This window comes from Microtus oregoni, unplaced genomic scaffold (genome assembly GCF_018167655.1).
Source record: "Microtus oregoni isolate MIOR12 unplaced genomic scaffold, Mior012 000000F_ref0000247, whole genome shotgun sequence".
Taxonomy (NCBI): domain Eukaryota; kingdom Metazoa; phylum Chordata; class Mammalia; order Rodentia; family Cricetidae; genus Microtus; species Microtus oregoni.
The window spans coordinates 14,510,381-14,538,139 of record NW_024543059.1 but is presented as its reverse complement, the minus strand read 5'-3'; the positions used below and the strand labels follow the sequence as shown (position 1 = coordinate 14,538,139).

The 27,759-nt window shown below is 53.6% G+C and overlaps 1 protein-coding gene across 2 annotated transcripts in view; it reads right to left on the bottom strand.

The window, feature by feature from the left end:
* Positions 1-21,166: 21,166 nt before the first annotated feature.
* Positions 21,167-27,759, bottom strand: part of Crtc3 (CREB regulated transcription coactivator 3) — a 108,873-nt gene continuing 102,280 nt past the window's right edge. For both annotated transcript variants that reach the window (XM_041648455.1, XM_041648464.1), the window contains exons 12-15: positions 27,232-27,429; positions 27,065-27,145; positions 24,869-24,971; positions 21,167-24,336 (exon numbers count right to left, since the gene is read on the bottom strand). In XM_041648455.1, the coding sequence (XP_041504389.1) occupies positions 24,128-24,336; positions 24,869-24,971; positions 27,065-27,145; positions 27,232-27,429 (591 nt within the window). In that variant the 3' untranslated portion in view covers positions 21,167-24,127. The remainder of the gene's footprint in view (positions 24,337-24,868; positions 24,972-27,064; positions 27,146-27,231; positions 27,430-27,759) is intronic.

Sequence of the window (27,759 nt, the reverse complement as noted above, 5' to 3'; positions counted from 1 at the left end):
TCGTGGAGGCCACGCCCCCACACGCAGACCACGCCCCCTCGCGCAGGTAGTGCCCACTCACGCAGGCCCCGCCCCCTCATGCAGGTCCCTCCCCTCATGCAGACCACGCCCCCTCACGTAGACCATGCCCCCTCAAGCAGTCCATGCCCCCACAACACGCAGACCATGCACCCTCACGCAGACCACGCCCTCTCACGCAGGCCCCGGCCCCTCACGCAGGCCACTCCCCCTCACGCAGACCACGCCCCCACCCGCAGGCCATGCACACACAGGCAGACCACGTGCTCTAGCGCAGGCCCTGGCCACTCACGCAGGCACCGCCCCAACACGCAGGCCACGCCCCCTCAGGCAGGCCCCGCCCCTCACGCAGACCACGCCCCCTAACGCAGACCACGCCCCCTCACGCAGGCCCCGCCCCGGGGGAGTCATGGGAGATGTAGTAGTTGTGTGGATTGGCCAGCCAGCAGGGGGAAACTTGTGGGATATATGTCCCCGCCCCCTCATGCAGGCCCCGCCACCTCACGCAGGCCCCTCCCCTGCAGACCACGCCCCCTCACGCAGAGCATGCCCCCACACGCAGACCACCCCCCCTCGTGAAGGCCACGCCCCCACACGCATACCACGCCCCCTCGCGGTGGCCCTGACCACTCACGCTGGCCCCGCCCCCTCACCCCTTCCCTCACACAGACCATGCACCCTCACGCAGGCCCCGCCCCTCACGCAGACCACGGCCCTCACGCAGGCCACGCCCCCACACGCAGACCACGCCCCCTCTCGCAGGCCCTGCCCTATCACGCTGGCCCCGCCCCCTCATGAAGTCCCCTCCTCTCATGCAGACCACGGCCCGTCACGCAGGCCCCTCCCCTCACGCAGACCACGCCCCCTCACCCAGAACACCCCCCCTCATGCAAATTATGCCCCCTCATGCAGGCCCCACCCCGGGGGAATCATGGGAGATGTAGTATTTGTGTGGAGCGGCCTGCCGGCAGGCCGAAACTTCAGGAATATATGGCCCCGCCCCCTCACGCAGGCCACTCCCCCTCACGCAGACAACGACCCCTCACGCAGGCCCCGCCCCGGGGGAATCATGGGAGATGTAGTAGTTGTGTGGAGCGGCCGGCTTGCAGGGGGAAACTTGGGGGATATATGGCCCCGCCCCCTCACGCAGGCCCCGCCCCGGAGGAATCATGGGAGATGTAGTAGATTTGTGTAGCGGCCAGCAGGCAGGCCGAAACATCGGGGATATATGGCCACGCCCCCTCACACAGGCCCCGCCCCTCACGCAGGCCCCGCCCCGGAGGAATCATGGGAGATGTAGTAGATTTGTGTAGCGGCCAGCAGGCAGGCCGAAACATCGGGGATATATGGCCCCGCCCCCTCACACAGGCCCCGCCCCCTCACGCAGGACCCTCCCCTGCAGACCACGCCCCCACACGCAGACCACGCCTCCTCGCGCAGGCCCCGCCCCCTCACGCAGGCCCTTCCCCTCACGCAGGCCACTCCCCCTCACGAAGACCACGCCCCCACACGCAGGCCATGCCCCCTCGCGAAAGCCCTGCCCACTCACGCAGGCCCCGCCCCCTCACGCAGGCCCCTCCCCTCACTCAGACCACGCCCCCTCAGGCAGGCCCCGCCCCTCACGCAGACCACGCCCGCTCACTAAGGCCCCGCCCCTCACGTAGACCACGCCCCCTCAAGCAGACCACGCCCCTCACAAAAGCCCTGCCCCTAACACAGACCATACCCCCTCACGCAGACCACGCCCGTCACGCAGACCACGCCCCTCACGCAGGCCCCGCCCACACACGCAGACCACGCACACTCACGCAGGCCCCTTCCCTCACGCAGACCACGCCCCCTCACGCAGGCCCCGCCCCTCGCACATGCCCTGCTTCCTCACTCAGTGCACTCCCGTCAGGCAGACAACCTCACTCAGACCACGCCCCCTCACGAAGACCACGCCCCCTCACGCATTCCATGCTCCCACACGCAGACCACGCCCCCTCACGCAGGCCCTGCCCTCTCACCCAGGCCACTCTTCTCTCGCAGGCCCCTCCCCTCATGCAGACCACGCCCCCTCACGCAGGCCCTGCCCCTCACGCAGACCACGCCCCCTCACACAGACCACGCCCCCTCACGCAGACCACGCCCCTCACGCAGACCACGCCCCTTCACGGAGACCACGCCCCAGCACGCAGGCCACGCCCCCACACGCAGACCACGCCCCATCGCTCAGGCCCTGCCCCCTCACGCCGGCCCCTCCTCTCACGCAAACCGCGCCCCCTCACGCAGACCACGACACCTCACACAGGCCCCGCCCGGGGGGAATCATGGGAGATGTAGTAATTGTGTGGAGCCCCTGGCCGGCAGGCCGAAACTTAGGGGATATATGGCCCCGCTCCCTCACGCAGGCCACTCCCCCTCACGGAGACCACGCCCCCTCGCGCAGGCCACGCCCCCACACGCAGACGACGCCCCCTCGCACAGGCCCCGCCCCTAACGCAGGCCCCGCCCCGGGGAATCATGGGAGATGTAGTAGTTGTGTGGAGCAGCCAGCCGGCAAGCCGAAACTTTGGGGATATATGGCCCCGACACCTCACACAGGCCACTCCCCCTCAAGCATACCACGCCCCCTCACGCAGGCCCCTCCCATCACGCAGACCACGCCCACTCGTGCAGGCCCTGCCCACTCACGCAGGCCCCTCCCCTCACGCAGACCACGCACCCTCACGCAGGCCACGCCCCCACACGCAGACCACGCCCCCTCGTGCAGGCCCCTCCCCTCACGCGGGCCCCGCCCCCTCACGCAGGCCACGCCCATTCACGCAGGCCCCTACCATCACGCAGACCACGCCCCCTCACGCAGGCCCCTCCCCTCACGCAGACCACGCCCCCTCACGCAGACCACGCCCCCTCACGCAGGCCACGCCCCCACACGCAAACCACGCCCCCTCGCGCCGGCTTTGCCCTCTTACGCATGCCCCGACCCCTCACGCAGGCCACGCCCCTCACGCACACCACGCCCCCTCACCCAGGCCACGCCCCCACACGCAGACCACGCCCCCTCGCGCAGGCTTTGCCCTCTTACGCATGCCCCGACGCCTCACGCAGGCCACTCCCCTCACGCATACCACGCCCCTCACGCAGACCACGCCCCTAACGCAGACCACGCCCCTAACGCAGACCATGCACCCTCACGCAGGCCCCGCCCCGGGGAATCATGGGAGATGTAGTAGTTGTGTGGAGCAGCCAGCCGGCAGGCTGAAACTTTGGGGATATATGGCCCCGCCCCCTCACGCATGCCTGCCCACTCACGCAGGCCCCGCCCCCTCACGCAGGACCTGGAGACTCAGGCAAGCCCTGCACCCTCATGCAGGCCCCTCCCCTCACGCAGACCACGCCCCCTCGCGCAGAACCTGCAGACTCACGCAGGCCCCGCCCACTCTCGCAGGCCCCTCCCTTCATGCAGACCACGCCTCCTCACGAAGGCCCTGCCCTCACGCAAACCAGGCCCCCTCACGCAGGCCCCGCCCCTCATGCAGACCACGCCCCCTCATGCAGGCCACGCCCCCACACGCAGGCCACGCCCCATCGCGCATGCCCTGCCCCCTCACGCAGGCCCCTCCTCTCACGCAGAACAGGCACCCTCACGCAGGCCCCGCCCCTCATGCAAACCATGCCCCCTCACGCAGGCCCCGCCCCTCACGCAGACCACGCCCCCTCACGCAGACCACGCCCCCTCGCACAGGCCCTGCCCACTCACGCAGGCCCCTCCCCTCACACAGACCACGCCCCCTCACGCAGGCCCCGCCCCCACACGCCCTCTCCTGCAGGCCCTGCCCACTCACGCAGGCCCCTCCCCTCACGCAGACCACGCCCCCTCACGGCAGTCCCCGCCCCGGGGAATCATGGGTGATGTAGTAGTTTTGTGGAGCAGCTGGCCCGCAGGCCGAAACTTTGGGGATATATGGCCCTGCCCCCTCACGCAGGCCACTCCCCCTCACGCAGGCCACGCCCTCACAAGCCCCCTCGTGCAGGCCCTGCCCAGTCACGCAGGCCCCGCCCCAACACGCAGACCACGCCCCCTCACGCATACCACGCCCCCTCACGCAGACCACGCCCCCTCGCGCAGGCCCTGCCCCCTCACGCAGATCACGCCCCAAATTGGTCAAATTGTTTGACCAAAACAATTTGAATTTATTACTTCTTATAAGGGAGTAAGTACAGCAGAGAGGGTGGGAAGAGAAAGGGTTAAAAAGAAGACCCCCCCCCCAAGCCTGGTGGAATAAGGCTGTAATCCTAGTCCTTGGGAAATGGAAGTAGGTGTGTCAGAAGGTCAAGGTCATCCGCCTCACAGTTTGTAGGTTTGAGGTCAGCCAGAGCTTGGTAAGGTCCCATCTCAGAAACAATAAAAATTATAAAACTAGAAGATTGAGCATCACCCAGGGCCACATATCTTTCATCATTATTTTATTTGTATTTTTGCCTGTATGTATGTCTGTGTGAGGGTGTTGGATCCTGGAGTTACAGACAGTCGTGAGGTACCTTGTGGGGGATGGGAATTCAACCCCCGTCCTGGAAGAGCATTCAGTGCTCTTAACCGCTGAGCCATCTCTCCAGCCCCAAGGGCAACATTCTTAGTGGCAACTATCCGCTAGAACTGAAGCTTCACACTCAGGCACTGTACAACCCCCCTGAAGCATCTGGGTTTGCGACTCCAGTTCCCCACCAGTGACAGCAGCGGATGACCACCGAAATCTCACAAGAGCAGAGTATCAGATCCAAGAACACAGACACTTCAAGTCTCGGTTGCCTCCAAACACCAGAAAATTCCTATCATGTCAGAGCCTGGGCTTCAGGAACCTTTCCCAACACTAGGAAGAAAAAAAAAAAAAAACAAAAAACAAAAACAAAAGCCTTACTAGCGCCGGAAGCTCGGTACGTTTGCCATGATCACCTGACCCACCAGCTGGCTTCTGATTGGAGCTACTGGGGTGGGACCGAGTCCCAGAGGCTACGGTATTGGTTAGTCCCCCAGGGCTCGTCCAATCAGAACTCTCCTTCTTGCGGCGCGAAGCGAGCGAAGCGGGGCGCCGGAGGGCCTCGTCGGCGCGCGGAGTTTGGATTTAGGTTGGCGCGGCGTGAGCCTGAGTGAGGTGAGTTCGGCGAACTCGGGGCTGCGGCGACTCTGCCAGGCACTCGGCTCTCCCCGGGCCTGCCCGGAGTCCCAGGCCTCGGCCATTCCCCTAGTCGTCCGCCCCTATTCTCGCTTGTGGCCAGTAGCCCTGGCGGGAGAAAAGCCCCAGAGCCCCAGAAAAGGCCCAGTCGGGCGGCCGATGCTTGAGTCTTGCTGTCCACACATTCCTTAAGGTCCAGGATCTTGCTTTTTGTCTGTCACACGCGAGAAATGGTCTCATCTGTTCCCCGGCGTTTAAGGCTGCAACGACCCCTTATCAACACACAAATTGCCCTGGTTTTAGACGGCTAGAATCCAAAGCTCCGGCCTCATTTGCCTAAAGGGCACGTGGGCTTGGATGCCAGAGAGAAAATCTGAGGAAGACCTGCCCAACTCGGAAGCGTGTCCCACTGCCAACCTATCCATCGGTCACTTGCTGGCTGAGATGAACCCGCCTCCCACTTGACAGCTCCCGGCGCCGTCAGCCACACAGCGCTCCTGTGCCTACCCCATTAAGGGGCAGGGGTAGGAAAGACTGATTGAGAGGTCCCGAGGTGGAGCAGCGGAGAGGCAGAAGCCTGGGGAGTGGAAAATCCATTGGATCTGTAGTGGAACTTGGAAGACTATTCTTCCTCAGTGCTGACTAGCTGAACACCACGCCCAGATTGAATCAACAGTCTGTTAGCCTGGCTGCTATTCTGTCAGAAGGTCGCTTTAAATTTACTTGGAGGAAATGGAGTTTCTAGGTGTCAAATCACTTTTGGGGTTGGGGACGAGGTTTTGAGACAGGGTTTCTCCGTGTAGCCCTGGCTGTCCTGGAACTCACCCTGTAGACCAGCTGTCCTCAAACTCGGGGATCTGCCTGCCTCTGCTTCCCATGTTGGGGGAGGAGGCAAAGGTGTGTGTCACCCCCACTGCCCCATCACTTTCAATGCTAGTTCCCAAGGCAGGGAGTGGCTATCAATATTTTTTGTTGTTGTTTTGGCTCTTGTCGTCCAGGGTGGCCCTCAAACTTGTGTAGCTGAGGTTGACCTTAGACTCCTGATCTTACAGCCTCACCTCACAAGTGCTGGGGTTACAGGCTCGTGCCACCAACCCAGATATTTTAAATTGTATGTTTTGAAATGTATACCCTTAAATTAAGAGAGCCTAGCATAGAATGTAACATCTTAAGCTTGGTTGATGGGCATATAACTGTCTGTCTGTTTTCTGTACGTTTCCTTTGTCTTTTGTGGGGAGTGGGGATATGAGTGTGTCCTTGTTTATATTCATGCAGGTGTGTGTGTGTGTGTGTGTGTGTGTGTGTGTGTGTGTGTGTGTAAGCAGGCCAGATACATCTTCCTCGGTTGTTTTCCACCTTAGTGTTTGGGACAGTCTCACAGTAAACCTGGAACTTACTGATTTAACTAGCAGGCCTCCCAGAGCTGGCATTATAGGTACATGTTACCACACCTGACTTTTTAGGTGAGTTCCAAAGGTCTGAAATCAGATCCTCATGTTTGCACTTAGACTAACTGAACCATTTCATAGGTCTTTTCTGTCTCACTGGGTTCAAAGGGATTGCGAACCGATGTGTACAATTTAGTGTCTAAAAGCCTCTGAGTGTAGAGTTAAGATCAGCTTCCACAGGAGTGGTGGTTCACACCCGTATAATTCCAGCGCTTTGAGTAAGACAGGAGAATGGAGAGTGAGCAGCTGTATGGAGACTACATGTCAGAAACAAGCTACCTGTGGCAGCTCAAGCCTGTGTCCACACACATGGAAGGGGAGGCAGAAGGGTCAGGAGTTAATTCTACCTCGGGTACATAGTGAATTTGAGACCAGTCCGGAATATATGATGAGACCCTGTCTCCAAATCCTAAAGCAAACATAAAAATGCCCATTGCTTTTTTGGGGGGGAGGGGGTTCGAGACAGGGTTCTCTGTATCTTTGGAGCCTGTCCTGGAACTAGCTCTTGTAGACCAGGCTGGTCTCGAACTCACAGAGATCCGCCTGCCTCTGCCACCTGAGTGCTGGGATTAAAGGCGTGCGCCAGCCTGGTCTACAAAAGCTAGTTCCAGGACAGCTAGAGCTGTTACACTGAGAAACCCTGTCTCAAAAAGGAGGAAGAAGAAGAAGAAGAAGAAGAAGAAGAAGAAGAAGAAGAAGAAGAGGAGGAGGAGGAGGAGGAGGAGGAGGAGGAGGAGGAGGAGGAGAAGAAGAAGAAGAAGAAGAAGAAGAAGAAGAAGAAGAAGAAGAAGAAGAAGAAATTTTAGTGTTGATAGGTGTCTTAGTTTACTTTCTATTGCCGTGATAAAACACTGATCAAAAGCCAAAAGCAACGTAGGGGAGAGAGGGTTTATTTCATCTTATGCTTCCAGTCCATCACTGAGGGAAGCCATGCAAGAACCCAAGACAGGATCCTGGAGGCAGGTACTGAAGCAGAGGCCATGGAGGGTGCTGCTTACTGGCTTGCTCCTCGTGGTGGCTCAGCCTGCCTTTGTATTTCTCTCAGAATCACTTGCCCAAGGATGACACTGCTTATAGTGGACCAGGCCCCCCCACATCAATCATCAATCACAAAAGTACCCCCCAAACTTGCCTATATGATAATCTGATGGAGGTGTTTTCTCAATGGAGTCCTTACTGATAAAGCAAGCTTGTGCCAAGATGACCGAAAAACTAACCAGGAAAGGGGATGGGGTGGTGGTGGTCTATATTTTCAGAAAAAAAGTTAGCCTTTCTCTCTCTCTCTTTTTTTTTTAAATCATTTTTTTTAAGATTTATTTATTATGTATACAGTATTCTCAGTACTCTGCCTGCAGGCCAGAAGAGGGCACCAGATCTCATTACAGATGGTTGTGAGCCACCATGTGGTTGCTGGGAATTGAACTCAGGACCTTGGGAAGAGCAGGCAGTGCTCTTAACCACTGAGCCCCCCCCCTTTTATTTGTTTTTTAAACAAGCTTTCTCTGTGTGTTTCTGGCTGTTCTGGTATTCACTCTCTAGACCAGGCTGGCCTTGAACTCAGAGATCCACCTGCTTCTGCCTCCCAGAGTGCTAAGATTAAAGGCCTGTGTCACCATCACCCAGTCTTTTTTTTTAACATGTGTGTATAATGTATGTACCTGTCAGGTACAGGCAAGAGATATTGTCCTTCAGGTGGCCTGGAACTTGCTAAAGAGACTAAGCTGGCTGGCCGAAGAGATGCCCCAGTGATCCACTGGTCTCTGCCTCCCCAGCACTGGGATCAGAAGCACATGTCACTGTGCCAAGCTTTACAGATACATAGGTTCTATGGACCAAACAAAAGTCAGAGCAATTGCTTCACCAGCTGAGCCATCAAGTCAGCCCTGACTTCCTAAGAAGCTAACTGGAGTCTGCAAAAGCTGCTTTGAAACTCTTACCTGTAAATCAGTTTCCTACTCCTCTTCCTTTTTGCTTTTTAAAAATATTTTATTTATATGCAGAGTTACAGTGATTTGAACTGCTATGTGGATGCTAGGAACCAAACCCAGGTCCTCTGCAAGATTAGTGAGCACACTGACCTGAATTCTGAGCCCTCCCTCCAGCCCTTTCTTGACAGAGTTTCTCTGTGTAGCTTTGGAACCTGTCCTGGAACTCACAAAGACCCGCCTGTCTCTGCCTCCCAAGTGCTGGGATTAAAGGCATGTGCCACCACCGCCTGGCTCCTTTCTTGACTTTTGTTTAGCTGTGTGTTTCCTGGGCTCCATTATAATCATATGGAACCACCACTGTGGATGACCACTTGGCTCTCAGTGGTAGAAGGTCACCCTGTGGGGTGTCCATCTGTGAAGTGCCCAGCAGGATAGCCTCTAAGCCTCACTGATGGATGCTCTAATATTCTTTAATAAAGTTCTCTCTAAGCTTGAGTCAGCTAAAGAGGAATCTGTTGCTCGAAGCCAAGGGCACTTACTGACACACAGAGAAAGGCAATAATCAAATTAAGATGGTTTCCCACAGAGCCCAATGTCAGCAGGAGGATTGTGCACAGTGAGAGGGGGACACAGTCAGGGAAGCCTGGAGAGGAGTCTGAAATGTGACAAGGAACCAGGCACAGACAGGAGAGGAGTCTGAAATGTGACAAGGAACCAGGCACAGACAGGTAAGAGTTAAGAAAGAGACTGCTGGATAAGTGGGCAGAAGATGCCAATGGTGAACCTGGGGTGCTTCAGAAGAGGGAGGGTTAGCGTGTTAGGTTAAGTGGTGGCGGAGGTGCACATCTTTAATTCCAGCGCTTGGGAAGTAGAAGCAGGCGGATCTCTGTGTTCGAGGCCAGCATGAGTCCCAGGACAGTAAGGACTACAGAGAAAGCCTGTGACGAAAAACAAAAGTAAATACAAGGTCTTGCTGTGTAGCTCAGGCCACACTCAATCCTCCTGCCTCAGCCTCTCAAGTGCTAGGACTTAAATTATGCACCAGCACTCCCAGCACTCAACCCACACCACGACTATAACTCACATCTTGAGTCAGAACCTAAAGAAGTAGCGCCAGATTCCTGATGGAGAAGTGTGTGAGATGCACACTTGGTATTTTCGGCCCTTAAATTTGGGGGGCTTGCTACCTCAGTCTCTTGTTCCCAGTTAGTATGGGGTCCGACTGGTGAGTGCCTGTGTTGGTAACTTCTCTCTTGTTGTAATAAAACTCAATCACGAAGGCAATTGATAGGAGAAACCGTTTCTTTGGGGCTTATGGTTCCAGAGAGTTCCCAGTCATCACCATCCTTACCGGGCAGTGTGGCATCAGGTGGGCACCCCGACTAGATCCGGAAGTGGAACTGAGGGTTCCCGTCTCTAACCACAAACAGGAAGCAGAGAAAGAATCAGAAATGACGAGAGTCTTTTAAACCCCTCAAAACCTCCCCGCTCCCAACATACTTCCTCCAGCAAGACCACGCCCCCTGAAGTTGTGTAACTAGGGTCACCAGCTTCGGAGCAAGCTTTCAAATATCTGAGGCTTGGACGCCATTCTTACATTACCACAGTGCCCATGCTCAGTAGGTGTTGGCTGTTTTGACCCTCGTTTCCGGAAAAAATTGGTTCAGAGAGAGACAAGACTATGAGGGGAAGGTGCATTCCACAAGACAGATCGAGAGTCCAGGTTCCCTGTGCGCCTGGCCCTCAGCACCCAGGTTTTCTCCTGGGCTCCTAGGTTTCTGTGTTCTCCCTGTGAAGGCTCTGCACCAGGGGATGACGTGGGCGAGCCGTATTCTCCTTTCCACCCATAACAATTCTACACCAGACGCTGGAGGACAGGTTGTGGGCCTGTTCCCTATCCTGGGCTGTTCTCTGTCACGAACCTGGTGGCTACCCCCTGCCCTGTGTCGGCCTCCAGCCAGGTGGGAGCCGCACGAGGTGGGGGCAAGGCTCCCTGGGCGGGGCTTCCTCGACTTTCCCCTCTTCCCTTGGGAGAGGCTGGATTGCAAACGTGCTGTCTCTCTCGGCCTTCTTTGTGCCGGCAGTGGCCGATATCTGGGCTAGGTAGCCGTTTGTGCAGAAAGTCCTAGAATTTCAGCTCAGTCTTCCAACTTCCTGGAAGCAGATATTGAACATTTTCCCCTTTCTTTTTAGGAAAGGGGAAAATTTAAAAGGAAAAAATCAATTTTCCTTTTTAGTGTTCATTACAAAATAAATACAACACCAAGCTAGGCTGAGGCAGTAACTCAGTTGGCAGAGAGTTGGTGCTTACCTAGGGTGATTATGCATGCTGCAAGGCGTATCTGTCGTGTGTTCTTTATCCTTGATGTGGGCTCCAGCTCTGAGAGGATTTTCATTTTTATGAGGTCAAATCTTAGGATTTCTAAAGATTTTGCTTAGGGAGCTTGTTCTCTATTCCAAGAATATAAAAATATTTTATCACGTTTCCTTAAAAGACCTCAGTGATTCCGCTGGTAGTGGGGACCAAATTGTCCCCCCAGAAAGACTGGTACTCTGAGCATCAATCCACCGGTGATACAGCTCTTTCTGAGCACAGACAGAATTTCAAAAGTAGTTAGCGCTGAGCAATATATGGATCATGGTTGTTTAAATTAGTATATACTTCATCATGACCAAGACAATCTTTTTTTTTTTACTTTTTTTTTCTCTTTTCCAAGACAATCTTTGAGTGTTGGCATGCTTAAGGAGGCCAGCGTTGCCTTTCGACTTCCTCAGTTCCTGCCTCCCTCAGAACTATGTTTTTTTTACGGTTGGAAAGGGGCCCTCTCTTCTCCACAGGATCCTTTGTTTGATCCACTGAGGTGTGGGTTCGAGGTAGTAAGGTTTGGACTCCATGTGTATGCTGTGCACGGGGGTCCAGGTAGAGGCAAAAAGCCACTGCAACTTTTTGTAGAACTAGAGAACATTTTTCTTCTTATTTCTTGTTGGGAGGTTGTTTGGGGCTTTTGAGACACTCTAGTCTGGGCTGGCCTGAAACTCTCTTTGTGTGTGTGTATATGTGAGTGTGTGTGGTATATATGTCATGGTAAAAATAAAATGGTGCCCTTCCCCGAGGGGCAGCAGTGGGTCCCAAATAGGGAGCTGCTGGGTGGGTGACAGACCTCAGCGAGTTAGCCGGTCCCATGAGGAGCCTGCAAGGGTGAGAGACAAGGTTGGAAGGGGTTTAGTGGGCTATGGGAGGGAAGGGGAAAGGGGAGAGGGAGGGAGAAGGGGGACGGGGGACAAGGAGAGAGAGGCAGAGAGAGAGAGAGAGAGAGAGAGAGAGAGAGAGAGAGACTGAGGGGTGGGAAGATAGGAGAAGCTACCTCTTTGGAGAGAGACAGGAGACAGAAAAGAGAGAGAGTTCAGGTTGGAAGCCTGAGGAAGGAAGATTCGCTTGCTTTGGTGGATGGGAGGGTGGGGGTGGGATGGGGATGTTGTCTCTTAAACAGGACAGACCATTACAATATGTCTGTGCATAGGAGTTTGTGTCTATGTGTGCACGGGGCCATTTGCATGTGTGTGAGCATGGAGGCCAGGCATCTTCCTCCATCTTTCTCCGCTTTATTTTTCTGCACGTGGTCTCTCACCGAACCTGGAGCTCATCAATCCAGGGCTCTCCTGTTTTGCCTTCCGCAGAGCTGGTTACAGACATGCAACACTGCACCAGGCTTTGACATGTGTACAGGTGATCTAAACACAGGTCTTCATCCTCACGTGGCAGGGATTTACCGAGTGAGTCACCTCTCCAGTCCCTGGCCTGGTGCTTTCTAGGTAGCTCAATGAACTTCCTGATTAGTTGTCTTACAAAGCTGGCATTGAGGGTGTGTAAAACCATGCCCACCACTTTCTTGTGGTTTTAATCTAGTCTTCTCTAAACCAATTAGCCTAGATCTGCAAATAATGACTTTTAGCAGGCGCCTGAGTTCTTAACAAATGTGCATTTCACTAGGCATGGTGGCGCATGCCTTTAATCCCAGCGCTTGGGAGGCAGAGGAGTAGGATCTCTGTGCGGTTGAGGCCTGTAATAGTTCCCGGCTGCCCAGACCACAAAATAATCACGCAGAAACTATATTATTTAAATCACTGCTTGACCAATCACTTAAGCATATTGCTAGCTAGCTCTTATATCTTTGGTTAACCTATTTCTATTAATCTGTGTATCGCCACATGGCTGTGGTTTACCAGCAAGGGTCCGTCCAGCTCCAGCATCTGTCTCTGGTCGGGTTACATGGCTTCTCCTGACTCTGCCTTCTTTCTCCCAGCATTCAGTTTAGTGTTCCCAGCCTAGCTCTACTCTATCACGGGCCAAGGCAGTTTCTTTATTCATTAACCAATAAAAGCAACACATATACAGGACTTCCCACACCACTGGTCTACAGGGTGAGTTCCAGGATAGTAAAAAATACACAGAGAAACCCTGTCTCAAAAACAAACAAACAACAAATCAGTGTGTATTTTTCGGTCACACTGTCATCATCTATGAAAATGAGATGACCAGGAAGAATTATTTGAATTCGGACATAAAACCCACTTCTAGCTGGTGGGCTGGAAGCCTTCAAATAGTCACCATAAGGCCATGAGAGGTCACCAGCGGGAGCACTTCACAGGTAATGGTGCCCTCTCCAATCAGGAGTGGTCTCAAATATTCTTTCTTAAAGAAAAAAAAATCCCCCTGTATACTGTATATGGGTGTTTAGTGTGTGTGTGTGTATGTGTCTATGTTGTGTGTACCACATGAGTGCATGAGTGCTTGCCCCCCCCACCAGAGCCCAGAAGAGGGTTTCAGATCCCATTTCTTGGGTCTGAATTTACACAGTTGTGAACCACCATGTTGGTGTTGGGAATCAACCCCAGGCCTTCTGGGAAAGCAGTCAGTGCTCTTAACCGCTGAGCCATTGTTTCAGGCCCTCAAACATGCTTTCTTGGCTATTTGAGTATTATTATTACAATAAGAACATTTATGAGGGGCTGGAGAGATGGCTCAGCAGTTGAGAGCGCTTACTGCTTTCCCAGAGGATCCAAGTTTGATTCCCAGCACCCAGATCAGATGGCTCACAGCTGCCTGGCTCTCCAGCTCCAGGGAACTGAAGCCTCTGGTGGTCATGTGTTCATATCCATGTGCAGACTCCCAACACCTTCACACAACTAAAAACTATTTAAAAACAGCTGACAGGGTTTCTCTGTGCAACAACCTGGCTGTCCAGGAACTAGCTTTGTAGACCAGGCTGGCCTCGAACTCACAGAGAATCACCTGCCTCTGCTTCCCCGAGTGCTGGGATTAAAGGCGTGCGCCACCATCACCCAGCTCAGTGAAACTCTTTTTAAGAACATCAGTGGGTCGGTCCCTGACCCTCACTTGGTTCCCCGTACCGGAAGTCCCATGGTGTCTTGTCTTTTCCTTGGTTCTGGTGGCATCCTTTCCCTTGGCTCTGGTTTCCTCCATCAACCTGTCCCCATCACTTTGCTCATGGCCCCACAAGATGTTCCGGACTGAAAGAGTTCAGGATTCGGTTCGGAAACTACTGATGGTCACGCCAACCCCTTGGAGACGGACTGGCACGCTGAAGATGCTACGAAGTTAGGGCAAGCAACCCTAAACCACAGAGCCAGCACCCCAAGCCTTACACAAGTCCCCGCTAGTGCACGCACCCCCAACCCCAGCACTCTGCAGAACCGGGGCTTGTCAGACCTTGCTCCGATGAATGCTGACTTTCAGGCCCCTGGGTGAGAAGTGATGGAAAGCAGTGGCTGAGGATGTGCGGTGGGGTCAGTCACACAGGAAGCTCCCCGGAGCCAGCCCAAGGAGCTTCAGAAAGCCCGAGCCGTGGCATGTTTCATCAGCCCCCGCGGCCTTGACTGACTCCAGCGAGAGGGCAGGCAGAGCTTGGGCACCACAGATGGTCCTCAGGGAGAGCGTTGGCAAGCTAGCCGGCTGAATTGATACTGCAGGGTTCTGAGAAGAAAGCCCTCGGAGAGGCTGAGGAAGTACCGAACAAGCCGGCCTCCCAGAACCTTCCCTCTGGGGCATGACCATTAATTTGGTTGGAGTTGAGTCATTCTCAGACTCTGTGTCTCTCCTACTAGTGCTTCAGACTCCTGAGAGAAAGAGCGCGAGCATCTGACGGGCTTGTGTGGATGGGGCCAGTAGCGTGGGATTCTATGGCCCACTTCTGGGCCGTGAGGGTCTAAGTGGCTTCCAGTTTGCAGGGCTCTATCTCGGGTTTAATAAAAAGACCCCGAGAGGTCTGCACAGTTTTTGGACAGAATCAAAGTCCCTGCAGAAACCATCAGTGGAAGAACCTGGTTTTAAATGGAGGCTTGGAACAAGTATAGGACAAGCAGGTCCTGTTGGACATTGGTCTGCAGGCTCCCGAACCTGAGCATTGGTACATTGAGAAGGCAGAGCACAGCTGTTGGCTGCTAGCTATGCTGACTCCGGAGCAGGTGCAGAGGAACCCACGTGACCCTTCTGAGAGGTCACAGAAGCCAAGTGAGGTGCTCACTTCACAGCGTGGACTCGGTGGCCCTCAAAACACATTTTCTCATGTTCTGACGTCTGGTAGTAAAGGGCTCATTTTTATACAGAGAACAACCAGATGCGGCGGCATAGGCCCACAATTCCAGCACTTGGGAGGTGGGAAAACAGGAAGTGAGGAGTTCAGAATTGTCCTCCAATACATAGCAGTTGGGAGCTGGCATGGGCTACAAAATAACAAAATAAATACAAATACAAAATAACAGTAAAACCTAAATCCAAAGAATCATAGGGAAAATGAAGGCTACTATTTAGGAAGCTCACCCTATGGAGGGGAGAGGCATGACAACATGGAGACATCCCTCTCCTTGTTTTTTAAAGAAACTGAAGCACAGGGCAGCTAACCACTTGCCTCTTTTTCACGGAGAAGGCCGGAGAGCTGACTTGAGCCCTATCTCTCATGCAGCCCCAGAGCTTGGCCCTAAGCAGTATCGCCTCCGTGTTTACTCCTCAGCATGGGCCCTTTGTTTCTCTGGTCCTGGTTCTGTTATCCGGGTTTCACTTAACTCTCAGAGGCTCTGGTTTGGGCAATGCTTGCTAACAGGAGGGTCCTAGGCTATCCCAGGAAGATACTGGTAGGCAGTTTGTGAGGCTTAGTCCACAGCTGCCCTGCCCAGGCTGCGGTTACCACAGTCGCCCACTGTGCCCAGGGATTCTGGCCCCCGGTGCTCCTTCCCATAGGTCCTTCCTGTCCGGCACTTCACGGAGAAGCTAGGATTTCCTACTCTGGGCTCTTATTTGTTTTCCCCCTGCTGCCCCTCCTGCAGGTAACCCGTCTGTCCTTAGCCAAGGTGTCACTTTTTGCAGTTGCAATTATGTGTTGGCAATCACAGCCCAGAAATATTAAGCGGGAAGTTCCAGAGATTCTTTCGTTGTTGTTGTTTTTCTCCTTTCTGGGTCAGGGTCTCATGTAGCCCAGGCTGGCCTCAGATTCATTAGTAGCAGGTGATGACCTTGAATTCCTGATCCTCTGGAATTCTAGGTGTGTGCTACCACAACCTGTTCACAGCTTTTTTTTTTTAAGATTTATTTATTTATTATTTATACAGTGTTTTGTCTGCATGTGTGCCTGCAGGCCAGAGGAGGGCACCAGATCTTATTATAGATGGTTGTGAGTCACCATGTGGTTGCTGGAAATTGAACTCAGGACCTCTGGAAGAGCAGCCAGTGCTCTTAGCCGCTGAACCCAGTGTCTTACTTCCTCACTGGGCTATGTGCAGCTTGAGGCAAGAATTGTCTAATTGAGCTCTGACTCCCCAGTTCCCTGCTACGCAGCACCGAGCGCCATTCTTTCCTCCCCTCCATCCACCTGCCTCCTGTCCAGGACAGCCCAGCAATTTTCTTTAGTTCCAAATCTAAAACTTCAAGCAGACATCAACAAAGCCAAGTTCAGGATGCCAGTTCTGAGCACATAATCCTATTGGGAGGTATACTGATGGTGTCTTTTCTATCCATTTCCCAAGACATCGGGCATAAACCAGCCTGGTAGAAAACGTCCATCTTCCTTCAAGGCTGTAGCTTAGTAGCCAGATGCCCATGGCTGTGACCAGCTCAGCCCTTCTTGGAAAGATCCCCTGATGACAAAGCCATACAGGAATGAAAACAGCTGAGGGATGGGAAGCCCATTCTGAAGGGACAGGCTGGAGCAAGGAACCCACACCCGGAACGGGGGCCAGACAATGGTGGTAATAAAGGCGGCCAGGCAGGATGTAACTAGTATTAGCCCTGACAATGTGAAAACTCAAGCTCATAAAAGTTGGGAGGGGAAGGAGCTAGGAAGTGGTGATGAGCTCATTTCCTTTCCTGAAGCCTGAGGTTGCAGGGAGATGCCCTCTGCAGTCCCAACCTGCCAGGGCATAAACCAAACCGCTCAGTGTTTCTCTTTGGAAAACACCGTAGACACCTAAGAGGCAGCACGACTCTCTGGCTTGGTAACTTCCTCATATTTCGATTTCCTTTTGTTCTGTTAAACTGATTTCTCTTTTCCTAAAAAGCACACTGTTACGGGACCCACCTCCATTCCCGCCTGTCGTTTTTTCTAATTATCCATGGTGCAGACTTCTCCACCGGGGCTATCTGGGTGCCAGTCCTGACGACTTCTGGGAGTTCCAGGTTCTGCCACTCAGAAGCTGTGCCTTTGGGCTGCTCCACACACTTTGCCTTTGTGAGCACGAGTGTGCGCTGCTTTTATAAACCAGAGCCTTTTCTTCCCCTTAGAGCGCAGGACCATGTTCACGGCCTCATCTCCTCTCCTGGCCAGTAAAGCCTTTTACAACATTCTTCAATTTTACATTAAAACAAACAAACAAACATGTTTTTTTTGTTTGTTTTTGTGGGTTTTTCTGCGTAACAGCCTTGGCTATCCTAGAACTCACTTTGTGTGCAGGCTGGCCTTGAAATCACAGAAATCCACCTGTCTCGGCCTCACGAGTGCTGGCTGGGCTAAAAGGTGTGCACCACCATGCCCGGCCCTACAAATTTATTTTTTATTTTATGGCTATGGGTATTTTTCTTCTTCTCTCTTTTTTTGTTAAAAACTATTTATCTTTATTCTATACATATTGGTGTTTTGCCCGCATGCCTGTCTGTGTGATGATGGCAGGTCTGGAACTGGAGTTACAGACATTTGTGAGCTGCCATGTGGGTGCTGGGAATTGAATTCAGGTCCTCTGGAAGAACAGCCAGTGTTCTTAACCACAGAGCCATCTCTCCAGGTATTTTTCTTACATGCATATCTGTGCAATACATACATCTAGTGCCTACAGAGGTCAGAGAAGGGATCCCCTGGAACTGGAGTTATAGATGGTTGTGAGCGTCCACGTGGGTGCCGAGTCCTCTGGAAGAGCAGCCAGTACTCTCAACCACCAAGTCTTCTCTCCAGCCCTCGTATGTGCGTGCGTGCACACACGTATGTGTCTCTGAGACAGGGCATCATGTAGCCCAGGTTGGCTGTAGTCTTGTTACACAGCTGGGGGTTGGTCCCGAACCCCTGCTCCACCTCCCCAGTGTTGGGTTTGCACATGTGCACCAGTCTGTCCAGTCTCAGGATTGATTTGCCTTCGAGCCTTGGGTATCTGGTGCCACGACAAGTACAGAAACAGAAAGAGACCCTTAGAGTCAGTCTCCCTCAGGGCCTTGTAGCCAGTGACTGTAAAGTGCAAAAGTCACCTTGGCCTGCATTGCTTTTAGGTGGCTGGAAGGGACTTGTGATGTGCACTGACAGTCTGTAGTGGTCGCTAAGGAGCTAGTGACCTTCAGTCATCAGAGATTCATTAGGGACCTAGGGGGATCAAGTGGCTCTCTCTGTTTCGGGTCCTGGGAACTACTCGGAGCCTTAGCTCCATCTAGTGTCCACATGGGGACACAGCCACCCCTAAGACCTCACCGCAGACCTTCCTTCCCATAACTGCATACCAGCCCACAGTGAAGTCCATTTGGAACAATCCGCCAGTGCTAATATTTGGGATTCCAAATCAAGCGTTGTACAAACCCAGTGTTCTTAGGCATCAGCACACACTGTCCTTAAAGGGACCGATTCCTGTAACAAATAGGAAAAATGACATTGAGTCAGGTGGTGGTGGCGCATGCCTTTAATCCCAGCACTCGGGAGGCAGAGACAGACAGATCTCTGGGAGTTCAAGGCCAGTCTGGTTTACAGAGCAAATTCTAGGACAGGCTCCAAAGCTACACAGAGAAACCCTGTCTTGGAAAAAGAAAGAAAGAAAGAAAGAAAGAAAGAAAGAAAGAAAGACGGAAGGAAGGAAGGAAAGAAAGAGAGACGGAAGGAAGGAAGGAAAGAAAGAGAGACGGAAGGAAGGAAAGAAAGAGAGACGGAAGGAAGGAAAGAAAGAAAGACAGCCAGAGGGACATGACTGTCAGGCAAGGAAGTGCATGACTTTAATTCCAGTGCTGGAGACAGGCAAAGGCAGATCTCTGTGAACTCTAGGCCAGCTTGGGCTGCACAGTTAGACTCTGTCTCTACAAGAAGCTGACACTCTGAGAGATTACTCCTAAGTTCTTGAATTGTGTGTGTTCATTCCATGCACACCAGTGTCAGAAATGGTGGTGTTTGTTTCATTTTAGAGGTACAGAGAGATGAAATAAAATCTGTCACTCTGAGGGAATGTGGCCCCGTTAGGATGCCCATGTCCCGATGGCTGTCCCTACACACCTGTGCAGGTAACGACAGCACCTACTGGACTCCCTGAGCTATGAAAAGAGGAAATGACGTTAGGAGGGAGAGGTGGTGGTGGGGTCTGAGAGGAGCTGAAAGGGAAGCGGGGTGTTATATAAGCAATATACGATGTATACATGTACGAAATTCTCAAACCCTTCTGCTGAGTGTAGACAGAGGCTGCTGGGTGAGGCAGGAAGTGAGAAGGAGTTCTGAGTGGTTCAGATTGAGGAGTGGAGAGAATGGTTGGTGCCGCAGCTTGGGCACAGGAGTGCCAGCTGTGACCAGAGAGAGAGGGGGCTCAGCAGCTGGGAGGTCCTGACAGACCCCTGACTATACACCAGGCGCCAGGCATGGGGATGCGCACAGCCACGACCCCTGCTCTCCAGGACTCAGAACTTTGAGGGAAGGTGGGTACGGAAGGCAGGTAAGGTGCTTTCTCACACACAGATTTCCAACGGTCAAGCAGCAGAAAGATGGGACAGTATGAGGAAGAGCCGAGAGGACAGGTAAGGGGGGGTGGGGGTGGGGGTGGAGGAGAGGATAAGGGGTGAGGGCCATCAGCTTGGAGGAAGTGGATCAGGGAGCCTGGGGCAGTGGTGAGGGTCATACAGGTGACTTAGGACCTAAGTGTAGAACAAGGCAGAGGCGGCGGATCTCTGTGAGTTCGAGGCCAGCCTGATCTACAAGAGCTAGTTCCAGGACAGGCTCCAAAGCTACAGGGAAACCCTGTATCGAAAACAAAGAAACAAACACCTAAAACAAAAAGGACAAGGAAAGGTTTACTGGAGCTAGAGAGGGTTTAAGGAAAGGGGTCGGTCCAGCAGGACAGGAGCTAACCTGAGGAGGCTGAGGGGGTTTGAAGCCAGGTGTGGGAGGCGATGGCTGGGTTGAGCTGCCTTCGTGGAAAGGAAGGAGACAGCCTGTGGTCTGAGGAGAAGTGGGGCTTGAAGAAAGGTTTTCTATTTTAGGAAGGAGACTGAGGTAGATGCACAGGCTGAGGGTGGGGGCAGTTCTTGGAGGAAGAGCAGAGAAATGACACATGAAAAATGAAACCCAGGTTAGGGGGAGGCACGAGTGGGGGAGGGGAGACAAGGCAGTGAGAGAGTTGGGCAGGCTGAGGGGAGAAAGGATGAAACAGGGAACAGAAGAGGAAGGAGAGCTGGTGCTGACTGCATGGGGAGGGGGGATGGACGAGAGAGAAGGCTCTGAGGAGAGCCAAAGATTGGGATAATGGCAGGGTGGGCTTGCTGAGTTTCTGAAGGTCAAAGGCCAGGTGTGGGGACTCAGAGAAAAAGGAGCTTCCTGAGGGCATCCTAGAGGCTGCTAAGCCTGAGGACCAGGTCGGGAGGGAGGGAAAGGGAACCTGAAGAGGCCAAGCATGCTGAGAGAAGGGCGGTGGTCCAAGAACAAGGTGTGTGGGCGGGGGCTGAGATGCAGGGCTCCAGCCCACTGCCCAGAGGTGAGATTTCTGTGGATCTCAGGAGTCACCCTCAGACAGTGCTCAGTGTAGCTGAAGGAGTGTGCCTCCCTGAAGGAGAAGAGGCTTATGACCAGGGCAGAAGGCATCGGGAAGATGATCAAGGTTGGTCCAGGACAGTAGCCGGGTAAGGAGCAGGTGGGGCCTTCGGCGGAGGCAGGAGGAGGCAGAAGACAGCATCCAGGGTGCTCTGTCCCTGTTACCCAGTCTCACAGGGACTGTGCACCTTGTATTTGTAATGAGACAGGGCAGCAGGTGGGTTGGTGAAGGACCCAGCCAATGTTCAGAAATCGGGGAGTGCCAGCCAAGTAGGCAGAGGCAGCCAGCAAAGTTGCCCACCAAGCCGGTGCGCCCAAGGTCGAAGAGAAACACGGAGAGCAGATACAACCATATTGTGCTGCTTTTAATTACGAAAGATGTAAAATGATGCATTATAAAACTTGGAAGCTACTTTATACAAAGTCCAATCTGTCAATATTGCTTAACAAAGGGCCGGGAGTTAGGACATTGGCAGGAAGTCCGATTAGTTGCTGGGATGGCCCCATCCTGGAGCAGTGGAAACGCTGGGAACCATCTGTGTATAAATCACAAGAGCCCTGGAGAGTCCCAACAGGAAATGTCTTCAGATACGTGCACGAGCATGAATACACCACTCTTCAGCTCCAAGGATACAGTAGACTTAGGAGAGGGAGCAGGGCAAAGGAGAACTGATTTGGAGTGGGATCCAAGCATTTCTCCTCATGCTCACATCCTATACCCCACGACCGCCACACTGCTAGAAGAACGAGTATAGCCGTGACCAGGTGAAAACATGGACAGGTAGGGCTGGGGACGCCTGTAGCCACTTCAGTGCCGAGGCCTAGGGCAGCAGCGAGTGTATGCAGGCTTACAAAGCTAGGGTAGGGCGACAAGGTCTCCTGGTGTCCTCAACACCGCCTAGACAGGGTGGGCTCTCCAGTGGTTTAAAGTTTTTCCCACGAGAAGATCGGGTTGGTGGACCTAACAGCAGATTTAATTCAGTGCTACACTGTATTGTCTTTTTTTTTTTTAAACTTTTTATCTATTTCCCCCATAGCCAGTACTATCCCATCAGCTGGAGAATATCCCAGGGGCAGGGTAATTCAGGGTATGGGGTCTTGGGGTCTCCCATTACAAGGCGGTCTTCTCCTGATGTAATAATCCCATGGATAAGGCACGATGCAGAGAGCAGATTGTGCTGGGACCCCCTTCTCTAAACTCTTACATCAGCACCGATCCCTGCCCAAAGCCTGAGATCTGATTTCAGGGACCTCTGAGAGAGGAGCTGGCTTCCGTGGGCACAGTGGGACCTCTGACAGAGGAGTTGGCTTCCGTGGGCACGGTGGGATCTCGAACAGAGGAGCTGGTTTCAGTGCACACGGTGGGACCTCGAACAGAGGAGCTGGCTTCAGTGGGCGTGGTGGGGCCTCTGACAGGAGAGCTGGCTTCAGTGGGCGTGGTGGGGTGCAGGGCAGCTTGAAGAGTGAAAAGCTTCCACTTAAACTAAAGTCGCTCCTCTCTGATCTCAGGCATAAAGCATATGAGAGTTCCACTGTGAACAGGGCTCAGCAGAGGCCAGGGGCATCTTCTGGGGGTGGAGCTGGACAGAGACAGCAGAGCTGGAGCTAAATGGGAACACACAATGCTTGGGTCCTAGAGGAAGGTGGAGTACGGCACCATCAGGGCTGTTTGAAGGATCATGGAGAAGGCCTAAGAGAAGATGCTGACGAGATGCAGGGAGGTGTGGGAGCCAGAGTCCTGTGCACAGGCTCTGCTCGCCACAGGCACAGATGTGCTGGCTTTCTTCTACTTCATCCTTGCTGGCCTGGGTGGAAAGGCAATGAGCCTGGGCTATGCCGGCCTTCAGGGAGGGTAGCAGCTGTCTGAGCAAAGACTCTTCTTTAGCCCTGCCCCCGTCATCTCTTCCCCTGAAGGCTACATGGGCACCACCACTTCCCCACTCAGGGTTAGGAGGCAGTAGTGGTGGAATCTGGTCAGATTATTGGGCGATAAGGTGTTAATGCATCACGAAAGTCCCATGAATCCAGTCTCATTTACTATGCACCTCTATTTTAGGCAATTTAGAATGAAAAGCATGGGTCTGAGTAGAAAGGTTCTACACTGGGGGCCTAGTGAAGATCCTGGGTGTCCCACACTTAGGGGCTCTGGTGTGCCCAGCCATTCTGGATGATTCCCGCCTAGCTGCTGAGGGATGTGATCCCGAGGAGGATGGCTGCTGCGCCTAGTGACGGAGCTGGTCATCCAGTGTGGTAAGGCATATCCAAGTGAGTGTGAGCTGAAGGCACCAGTGAGAGAAGGCTGAAGCTCTGAGCTCAAGCAGGGACTAGCGACAGCTACAGGTCAGTCCGCCCTACCGCGGGCGGCGTATCTAGTCAATCATCCACGACCGGGTGCCACACCCAGTCACACAGCCCTCAGTCCCGTCAGGCACTAGGGGTTCAGTAAGGAACAAGGCACAGCTCCTGCCCTCATGGAGCTTACAGTCTAGTAGGATTGCATTACACAGAGAGAGCTGGGGAGGGAAGGGGCCGTTCAGCTGCTACGCACTGACAGGAGTCCCAGCAGCTCTGCCCAGTGGGGCTTCAGGGTGGCCGGCCTAAGATGCAGAACACCTTGTGCAGGGGACATGCCCACCGCCTCCTAAAAGGAGCACTGCCCTCTTTAGGCTCATCCTGGTTCCAGGGACTCTTTTCACTCCCTCTTCTCCTGTGCACGCACAGGGAAGCAGCAGCAAAGAGGTACCGGACTGGGAGGGAGCAAGCTGAGCTGGGCCTGCTAACAACAGCCTGCCCTGGGACGGGTGGGTAGGCGTCGTCCTCTTCATTACACCACCTGGCAGAGCAATGGCCCAGAATATCCACCAGCCGGAGGGTGCCTGGCCTTGGCGGCCAGACAGAAAGGCATCATGGTGCTCCGGTACCGTTGTGTGGTGCTGAACCAACTCCACGGGCCTGTGGCCCCTCTTAGGTGCTGACTGGGATGTGCGGGTCGGAGCTCTGGTGGTGCTACGGAAGCACCTGTCCCACAGCACTTTCTATGTTTACACGCTGACTAGACGCCAGCAAAGAATGAAGGGTGACACGGTGACCTCAGTCATCAGAAGCTCCACAGCAGCCGGCCTGTGGCAGTACAACGGTGCCACAGGCCGGAGAGGCAGGATGCAGCTGTGCCTAGAAAAGCCATGACCTCTGAGCTAGGACTTCAGGGGAGAGCCTGGGACAGATGGCTGATGTCGGGATGTCTGCTGGCTCCATTTTTGGCTCTGCTCTGACTATTTCAGTCCCCCTGCTCCACCGTGTTCTACTCAGAGCCGGTCAGCTCGAAATGTCTCCTCCACAGAGGGGTCCAGCAGGCCCATGCTGGAGTCACTTAACATGTTGAGTCCGTCCAGGCTCAAGGGTTCGATCTGTAGCTCCTCTTCCAATGGAAACGGAGTGTCCATGTCCAGGCCGACCTCAGGCATGCCCGACAGCCCCCCACTAAGGCCTTTGAACAGGTTGGTGCTTGGATCTTCTGAAAGGAGCAGAGAGGAGATTCAGTGACAGGAGAACTAAAGAGTGACAATCCCCAGCATTCTATCCTGTCATCTTCCCAGACAGGCCAGGCAGGACGGCGAGCACCCATGCACTGACCACTCCCAGGCCCACAGCTCTTCCCCTGGAATCGACGTTTGTTTTTTTTTTTTTTTTTTTTTTTTAGCCAGGGTCTCATTCTGTATGTAGCCTAAGTAGGCTTCAAAATTAAGGGAATCCCTGTCTCAGCTCCCCAAGGGCTTGAATCTCAAATATACATTGCCATGTCTAACTAAATCTTTGAATGTTTGTAGTTTCCCGCTTTTAGATGGTTCTTGGTCACCGCAGACTAAGTATTTTCAGAAACGTGTTGGCCACCAGGCCCTGTCCTCACTGCCTGCCTCCGTCTCTTCGTCAGACCGAGGCAGGGGTCTGTTTCATTTATAGACTGTGATATGATTTAGACCTCTCCCAGAGGCAAACACACTGTGGACCGAGACCAACAGCGGCGCTGAGGGGTGGCCTACACTCACCTGTCAGGATGGCGTCTGGGAAGTTTCCACAGTTGGAATACGGGTTTGGTCTCAAAGGAAACGAGTCCTGTGGTTCCCGGTGGCTCTGCTGCACCAAAGGCACCTGGGAGCAACAAAAGCCACAGTGGGCATGCAGCTCTGCTTCTGAGGTGTGTGTGAACAAGGGCTGTGTGTCCTCAGACTGTTCCACAGCCCCTTCTGCCTAGGATCCCGGAGGGCTCTGCTGTGTGATGACACAGGAGGAACACTGCCTGGGTACCACAGTGTGGGTAGCTTTCCTCTGCCCATACACTGCCTGCTACACGACCCCAAGAGACATAAGTGGCCACAGTTAGAGACTCCCTTTGGGTCTCTGATATGCCTGCTCCTCAGCCCATCAGAGAGGTCCCTCTGTGCTCAGGGAAACAGTGGGTTCTCTGGCTTCTGGGAAGTGAGAGAGTGGGAATCTTCCCTTCACCCTTGGCCAGCACCTCTCAAGCACAGAGACTTGGAGGCCTACTTAGAAATGGGGTCTGATTTAGGAATTTTTGCTGAAATTAATTTTTTAGGCCATTTAAAAAAATGTCTTAAAAGAAAGATCTCCAACACTTTTGAGGGAAGTGCTGGTCCTCACCTAGTCTGAAAGGGCTCTTTACTCTTTAGAAAGCCGTGAAGAGGTGCAGCTCGGTGCCAGAGGGCTTGCCTGGCATGTCTGCCTCTCATTATGTGAGACCCTGGGTCGGACGGCAAGCAGGACAAAACACAAAACAATAACAGCAAGAAAGCTCAGAGTGAGTACTGCTCGCTCTTGCCACTTGGCTATAGTATCTTTACCTGTGCTACTATTATTAAGTTCTAAAGGTGTGTTAAAACACCCCTTCACTTTTTTTCTTTCTTTTGAGATAGGGTTTCTCTGTGTAACAGCCCTAGATGTCCTGGAACTAGCTCCTGTGGACCAGGCTGGCCTCAGACTCACAAAGATCGCCTGCCTCTGTTGGGATTAAAGGTGTGCACCACCACCAGCACCCGGCCCTCCCTTCACTTTTTAAAATCCATTCTGAAGCCTGATCCATCCTTACCAAACACTATTATAAACACAAAAGCGAAAAAAAGTGGCTGAATGGAAATGCTCTGTGGAAGGATTTCCCATCCCAGTCCTGGGCTGAGCGCTCCTGCAGGCCGCGTGCTGAGCCGGGCAGGGCACCAGGCCTGCAGGCAGTGTTACACCACTTTCTAACTCTGCTGCTACGGCCACATGTTGTCCCTCTTATCCTTCAGATTCGCCAACACAGGGGACTGGCCAGCTGTCTGCTATGGTCCCTGTGTGTGTGCACGTGCAGAAACAACTTTGGGTGCTAGTCCACAGATGCCATCCACCTTCTCAGTTTAAGACAGGCCTCTCACTGGCCTGGAACTCATCAGCTAAGCTTGGTCAGCCCTAGGGATCCATCTGTCCCTTGCCGTCCCAGCGATGGGATTACGAGTGTGCACAGTTGTACCTAGGATTTCTTAATCTTTTATTTTTTGTTTCTAAAAGATTTATTTTTATGTGTTTAAGTGTTTGCCTACCTATATTTTGTGCACCACATGCCTGCCTGGTTCCTGAGGAGGCCAGAAGAGGCTATCAGATGCCCTGTAACTGGAGTTATAGATGGTTGTAAGCTGTTATGTGGGTTCTGGGAACCAAACCTGGGTTCTCTATAAGAGCAGCAAGTGCTCTTATCTGTTGAGCCATTTCTCCAGCCCCCACTCCTTCTTTTTGAAGGGGTCTCATTATGTAGCCCTGGCTGGTCTGGAACTTTGTGTACGTAGGTACAAAACCGACCATAAACTCACAGTGGTCTGCCTCTCTTTGCGTCCCAAGTGCGAGGATTAACAGTGCACACCGATACACCTGGTGCTACTTCCTTCTTAAATGTAGGTTTCTGCGATGGAGCTCAAGTCCTTGTGCTTTACTGACTAAACGGCCTCCCCAGCTCTATGACGAGAGTGTTGTCAAAATCCACCACTGTTCAAACATTGCCTCTGCTGAGCCCTGACCCCCTCCCAAGGTCTGTAAGGCAAAAGGCAGCCGCAGTGGCACTGGATAAGAGGGAGGCTGTGAGGCTCTCCTGGCACGGAACACACCTGAAACAGAGGGGAGGCCTCATCTCTTAGGCTGAAGGGGTCGGCACACAGAACAACCTCAGAAAAGGTGGGGCAGGAACGGCCACCTACCTGTTGAGGAAAGGCAGGGCTGGGTCTCATGGGCTGTTGGTCAAAGCCCACATCTGGAAAGAAGTTGGTCAGAGATGAGTCCTGTGGGAAATAAGAAGGGAACTATTTATTGCCAGAATTCAGAGTGAAATAGGGCTCCCCACCTCCCACACCCCACGGGGACTAACCTGGGCAGTGAGGAGCTGGAAGTCTGACTGTGGCAGGGAGGGGGCTGCCTGAGGCTGAGGAGCAGGGGGCTCCTGGGCATGGGGCTGCTGCAGGAGGGGTTGAGGCATCTCCTGGGATGTGGGGTAAGGGGGCGGTGGGGACAGTTGGGCTTGAGCTTCTGTGGGCAGGAAGGAAAGGCTTTGCTCTGAGGACACCATCTGTGAAATAAAGCAAGTGACTTGTCAGCTTCCAAGTGATAAAGGTCCTTAGGATTGGGAGCAGGGTTAGAGGGGAGCCTGAATATCTCCCTGCCACACTGAGATGCCTAGCCTCTGCCCTCTGTCTCCCCGCTACGCTGAGATGCCCGGCGTCTGCCCTCCGTCCCCCTGCCACGCTGAGATGCCTGGCTCTGCCCTCCATCTCCCTGCCACGCTGAGATGCTCGGCCTCTGCTCCTTCAAAGCACATCTCAGGTTCATACCTGTGAAAGCATTCCTCTCAATGACATTTCTATTGTTTAAATAAGCAAGAATATAGCTGATTTCCTCT